The sequence below is a fragment of the Gadus macrocephalus genome, chromosome 10 (genome assembly GCF_031168955.1).
Source record: "Gadus macrocephalus chromosome 10, ASM3116895v1".
Lineage (NCBI taxonomy): Eukaryota > Metazoa > Chordata > Actinopteri > Gadiformes > Gadidae > Gadus > Gadus macrocephalus.
The window spans coordinates 13,623,982-13,630,621 of NC_082391.1; the positions used below are offsets into that span (position 1 = coordinate 13,623,982).

At 46.8% G+C, this 6,640-nt stretch overlaps 1 protein-coding gene across 1 annotated transcript in view; it reads left to right on the forward strand.

The window, feature by feature from the left end:
* Positions 1 to 2,686, forward strand: part of LOC132465756 (short transient receptor potential channel 7-like) — a 47,426-nt gene extending 44,740 nt beyond the window's left edge. The window contains 3 exon segments of the mRNA XM_060062511.1: positions 376 to 456; positions 1,456 to 1,531; positions 2,524 to 2,686. Of these exon segments, the coding sequence (XP_059918494.1) occupies positions 376 to 456; positions 1,456 to 1,531; positions 2,524 to 2,663 (297 nt within the window). The 3' untranslated portion in view covers positions 2,664 to 2,686.
* Positions 2,687 to 6,640: the final 3,954 nt, after the last annotated feature.

Consider the following 6,640-nt stretch of genomic DNA (forward strand, 5'->3'; position numbering starts at 1 on the left):
TGCTAAGCTTGGCTATTGCAAAGATTGAATTTTATTTGTATTTAAACTTCAGTGCAGACAGGCCTTTATAGTATCCCATGTTTTTAATGTGTCATGTTTCTCAGAAATTGTACACATCGGCTTTGAAGTCCCGAGAAAACTTAAAATCTGCTTTTTTGTAGTTTCAAAGTGTGTGGAAAAAGTTGAAACAGCCAGCACTCTTAGCGCAGCCGGTTCATCCATCATTGATATGGATGATAACACCAGGTTTATTCATAGGATACTCCCATATCACTTTTCATGTAACCATTTTCCATTCCATGTCCTGTCTTTCATTGGCATTTCCCATCCGTGAGATTTCCCATTTTCCTAATCCACGGCCCCTGACTCCCACAGGCGGAGCGTTTTACGGCCCACCCGCGACCCGGTGAGGAGTTTGTGCCGCGGAAACCCATCAAACACCCCACCAGGTACCAGGTGAGGAGGGGCGCGGAGGTGGAGCAGGCTGGCCCAGGCCTGGCTGGGGGGAGGGGAGGTGGAACACGGAGGGATGGTTTACACAGGGCGAGAGAGCTCAGTCCCACGCTCGGAGACTCTGGAGTGAGGATGAATGTAAGAAGAGGATACAAAGGGGAAGACTTACAGAATGATAGAGAGAGGGCGTCGGTCAGACAGAGAGAGAGAGGGCAGGAAGGTGAAGACAAAGGAGGAAGAGGTGTAGTGCCAAAAACTACGCAAGTACAATTTCTCCTTTAAAATGATAATGACTCAAGTAGATAAAAGAAGTCACCCAAATAATGACTTGAGTAAGAGTTAGAAAGTATCTAGTGAAAAGACTACCGAAGTACTGAGTCACTTCATACCACCTGATTATCACAGCGAAAACAAAACAACGTGTATTACATAGTAACAGGCTAAAAATAAACAAACAAAGATGGATGGCGCAAACAAGATGGACGCCACAGGGCAATGCTTCCTGAAAGCAGCCTCTGAGTACTCCTTCTTCCCGTGGCGCTAACTCTGAGCCCATGTGTTGGTCCTCTGCTGTGGTTCTCCATCAAACACACAAAAAAACACATTTAGCCAAATATACATGGGTGGACTCCTGGGAATGACATGAGTATGAGTTGCATGTGATAGAAGTACGGAGGGGTCTACTGTATGCGGGGTTGAGGGTATATCGTTCTCAGAATACACACCTCCCAAGGGGATTGAGGAGCTCAGCCTGCAAGCTTTGCACCCTGTTGACTTGTAGATCGATTCTCAGTCTTCACACCCTCGCCATAGCTCCCTCGCCATGCATCCCCCATTCTCACGTGTGAGTGCACGTAACACACACATACACACTCACACACACCTTGAGATCCTGTGTGAATGGCCTTCTCCTGGAACCCGTCACACCAATTATCTTTGCTTTCTGGCCTTCTCCAGCCATAATAACGTCTTTCCCCCCCCCCCCCCCTGCGGCTCTGGCAGAAGATCATGAAGCGTCTGATTAAACGCTACGTCCTGAAGGCTCAGGTTGACCGCGAGAACGACGAAGTTAATGAAGGTAAGACGCCCCCAGCAGCGCCCACCTCCTGCTCAGCAGCTCATGTGTTTAAAGGGAAGAGAGGGGGACAGGGTCATGGCTGTGGGTGTGCACTTCACATGTGTGCATTGAGCGGGGGCAGTGATGTGTGGGTGTGTTTTTTATGCAAAACTGCCCAGTGATGGATATAACCGTACACATAATCCTTGGCACAAAGCAAAGATGCCAATCTTTGCCATCCTGATGCAACTCCACTGGTTACCTGTTAAGTCCCGGATCAAGTTTAAAATCCTCCTACTCACCTACAAGTCCCAGCTGGAAACCCCCCGCACCAGACTCAAGACCTTTGGGGACAGGGCCTTCTGCGCCTCTGCCCCCACTCTGTGGAATCTGCTCCCCCTCCATATCCGCTGTGCCACTTCAGTGGAGTCCTTCAAAAAGCTCCTGAAGGCACACCTCTTCTTAGAGGCCTATGGCCTTTAACCTGCCCCCCCCCCCTGTGTACACCTCTTGTAAAGCGACCTTGGGTACCTTGAAAGGCGCTATATATATATTGAATTTATTATTATTATTATTATTAATCTAAGCGAACCTGTGTTGTGTTTTCATTCACTGTTTCTATCTAAAGTAATGAAATGTATTCACTCAACCTGTCATTGTGCGTGATTTGAGAGCAGGCAGAGTGCTTACAATATTAAGTGCCACATTGCATGCCCATATGGCCTTTGCCAGACTACATAAGTCTGTATGTGTGCATACCAGACAATCCTGATTTCGTTTTCCTGCGTACATGCATTTAATCATGTCTCATCTGTGTGTGTGTGTGTGTGTGTGCATTTGTGTGTGCCTGCGTGTGTGCCTGTGTGAGGATGCCTGTGTGTGTATGTGCGTGTGTGTGTGTGTGTGTGTGTGTGTGTGTGTGTGTGTGTGTGTGTGTGTGTGTGTGTGTGTGTGTGTGTGTGTGTGTGTGTGTGTGTGTGTGTGTGTGTGTGTGTGTGTGTGTGTGTGTGCAGGCGAGCTGAAGGAGATCAAGCAGGACATCTCCAGCCTGCGCTACGAGCTCCTGGAGGAGAAGTCTCAGTCCACGGGCGAGCTGGCCGGCCTCATCCAGCAGCTCAGCGACAAGTTTGGCAAGAACACCAAGAGACACTGACCACACTGGACACCCCGCCAGGGAGGGGGGGGGGGGGAGGCTGGGGGAGGGGTACACCGAGGGTCCTGGGGGAGGGAGGGGGCGGGTTAGCAGATAATGTAGAGAGAAAGAGGGGGGGAAGAGAGGGAGAGAGAGATAGAGGGGGGGAAGAGAGTGTGAGAGAGATAGAGGGAGAGCAGGGGGTTTACAGGTCTGCCGAAGGCTAAGGGACGGAGGGAGAGGGAGGGAGAGAGAGAGATATGTTTTGGGAAGGTAGTCCATACTGCGACATCAGAAGGTGTGCGGTGAAGGAGATAGAGCCAGCGGCTAAGAAACTGGTAGTGAAGGGTCAGAGTTTAAGAGGGGTCCGAGTTGAAGAGGTTTCCGAGTGGAAGAGTGGTCAGAGTTGAAGAGGGGTCAGACGTAGGAGACTAAACTCAAGACGACAGCCTGTGGACTCACAGAGCGAGGAAGCAGCAACATTCAGGAGTAACGGCGACATCCTGGCTTCCAGGCTTCGTGAACATAGAGATGGCAAATACCAACAGGCGCTGCCAAGAAATATCAGCACAAAAATATCAGGAGAGAGGAAGCAGGGACCAGGAAGAGCTAAAAAAGTAGCGGGGAAAGGGGAGCTCTAGTGGGAGGCGGGTGCTGGAAATGTGTGGGCGTCATTCAGTTCTTTTAAATGTGTGCTTAGAAAGACGGTCACACACGCGGCCATCTTTGTGTGTGCGTTGCTAAACCGGGTTGTCTGATAAACTTGAGGCTGCTACAAAGGAGATCTCTATATTATCTCACACGTTGATCTGGACGAAGGAGAACAAAACAAGACAAGAGATACCGGAGCAGAAGAAAGAGTCTAGGTGAGGGATCACGGGGACAGGGCTTAAAGTCTTAGTGTCAGCTCCATGCGGATCATGAGGTGGCTGTCTGGCGAGAGGCTGCACCACCCGTACACGACAGGCAAGCTAATTAACACATTACGACCAGTCCTCCATGCACACACCCTCCTGGAACACCTCACAGCTCCAGCCCAGGGGAGGTCCACTGGGAGACAGGGCTGACCACCATGGAGGGCCGATCACACCACTACCATTGTATGAACAGAGTGAAATATATCAAGAACCAACGAAGATGATGAGATGACTTGGGTTAATGCAAGTCGTTGGTAGTATATTTATTTATGATATCTCTGTGTTCATTTAGTGATGTTTCAGTTTGTTTTCCCTACTTGTGTTTATTTTCCCTTTTATGCGTCGCTGGATTTGTTTATTTCAGAAATTGCGAAATGTGCGCAAGAGGAAGACAGCGATATGTAATGATAGAGTGGAGGGCTTCTCAGCCCTGCTGAATGTAAGGCTTGTTGCTGGACCCCCGCTGTGCCTCTGTAATGATAGGCATCCACTGAGGAACACAAAGGACCCAATAGGAGAGCCATTTCCCCACCGTCGAGACGCTTGGCTGAGGAACAGTCCAATATAATTCCAGCAGTCTATTAATAATAGTAAACTTCTCTTAACTCCGGGGGTGTCGCTGCTTTGCTGTCAAGCAGCAACGAATTGGAACAAATAAGGTTGAACCGCAAGTATTCATCAGAAGTCTCAGCCAAGCGTGTTAACTGTGGAGAAGCCGTTGTTCTGAGTTCTGGAGAGAGGATTCAACAAAAAGGAACGAGGACATTCCCCAGGCACTCTTGAATCGATCATCCAATGACAATTATATCAGGCCTGACAAGCTGGACAGGATCCCAATACAGAAATATATATTTATATATACAGGTGTATATATAAACGGAAAAACAGTAGAGCAGATGGTAGATATAGGTCTAATTTCAAATCAATAAAACAATAATAAATCAACTAACGTATAGTATATTTTATCTACAAATATATATATACATATATATATATATATATAATGATCAAATAAGATAAAAACAACACTTGTTTTATTAATTTGATCGAATCCAAATGTGGTTGATTTTGGTACTCCTTGAGCTAACCTTCAAACAGAATGTACGTTGAATGTACCATCTAAATGGTGTAATCAGGGTCTTTTTAGTTCAGCATCTGAGCTATTCCCTCCTCAGATGACAGGTTAGCACTTCGTGTCTGTCTTCAAACTCAGTTGTCATGGGACCGCTGTCGTCATGGGACCCACAGAACTCACTGCCAGTTCTAAATATTCCATCCCTTCAACCTTTATTCCTTCAACTCTCATCTGTTACCATAGATCATTTATTTGAATACTTTGTTATCAGGACATTGTGGTAACCCTCTTGAACAAAAATTGTATCGGATCATGACTGGCAGCAAAAGCTCATCCGATTTTTATTATGAAACATCAAAATTATGAAATGTTTATAATTAATAATGACACTAGTATTTTTCATTTTATTTTCTTTCATGCCTTTCAAAAAAATTCGATCATGAAATGTAAGCCTGTATCTTAATGTTGGTTTGATGTTTGTATGTGTCAGAGAATCAGAGCTGTGTTTTAGTGTACAGAAGGTATGTTTGATATCTGAAAATACTTCCCTTGCAACACTATTTGTGATAACCTCAGATTCCCAACCGTAGAAACACTGAAATGACCCAAATGCTGTATTTCTATCTTTTACTTGAAGAAAACAACTATATTGTCATATTTTTGATTCCTGAAAAATAAAGTGACCTCTTCGATCTGTCTATTTGCATTAAACATCTTCATCAACCCACCTTAACACACACAAACACACACACACACACACACACACACACACACACACACGCACAGACAGTCATGCGAAACACAAAACTGTATCTTCCTGTGCAAACATCCGCATCTGGCACCAAGTATGCATCGTCATTACGAGACGTCGCACAACAGCACGACCAGTGTCCTGTGCAACACACACACACACACAAACACACCAACACGCACACACACACACCAACACACACACGCACACAAACCAACACGCACACAAGTTAAAGGAAGCATGAATCGCGTTATTGATTTATATCATGTGATTACTCACAGATAATATTTGTTCACTTGGTAACATCAATATTCAATCAGACAATTCTAATACCATTTGGACTCTTACTTTACTATGAGTGTGTGTGCATGTGGACGTTTTCTCACGAACTGGTCGTATGCATGAGCGCACTTACGTGTGTGTGTGTGGTTGTGTTTGTGTGCTTGTGTTTGTGTGTGTGTGTTTGTGTCTGAGACATTGAGGGATGATACACATTACCATGCATCCAAGCTCTTACGCAGACACACGTGCACGCACACACACACACACACACACACACACACACACAGTGCTTCCTGTGCCCTGTCCGTGGGAGGATCCTTGTAAAAACACTGGTTCCTGTCGGTTGGTTTACTAGACGTTCTGCTGCTCTTCCAATACTTCCATCCAGTTCTCTGGGCTTCCTGCCTCGTTTTCAGCCTGTCACCACAAATCGGAAAGACCGGGGATTTCATCATTGGGGTGGCCGGGTGGCTCTGTTCAGCCCACTGGGTGCGAAACGGACACAGATTTTACATTTTGTTCAGAGAATGTGAGAGAAAATATATAGCTACGTAACATGGTGTTGGTCCCGGGGGAAGGGTGTTGGACGAAGGCCTACGGGAGTGTTGTGTGGTGGGTTTGAATCAGGATCACCGCATGTAGTTTCCCTCCCTGCTCCATTAATTCTTCCGTGCATCGTTCCCTCAGCCTTCCAGTGGGGCCGCGGCACACCGGTCGCACGTAGGAAGGTAGACGGGGTTCCGCTAGAAGAGAGCCACCGCGGCGCGTAGCACCTGATGATTCGCTCACACACACACACACAGACACTCGGAAGACGGGACCTGCGCTGCCTGGATCGCCATAGCAACAAAGGGGGATCAGTGCTATGATCTGATCTCGCTCCGTACATTAGTCGGTAGCCTGAGGTTTGAGCCACCTGTACAGTGAGTGAGTGTGTGTGTGTGTGTGTGTGTGTGTGTGTGTGTGTGTGTGT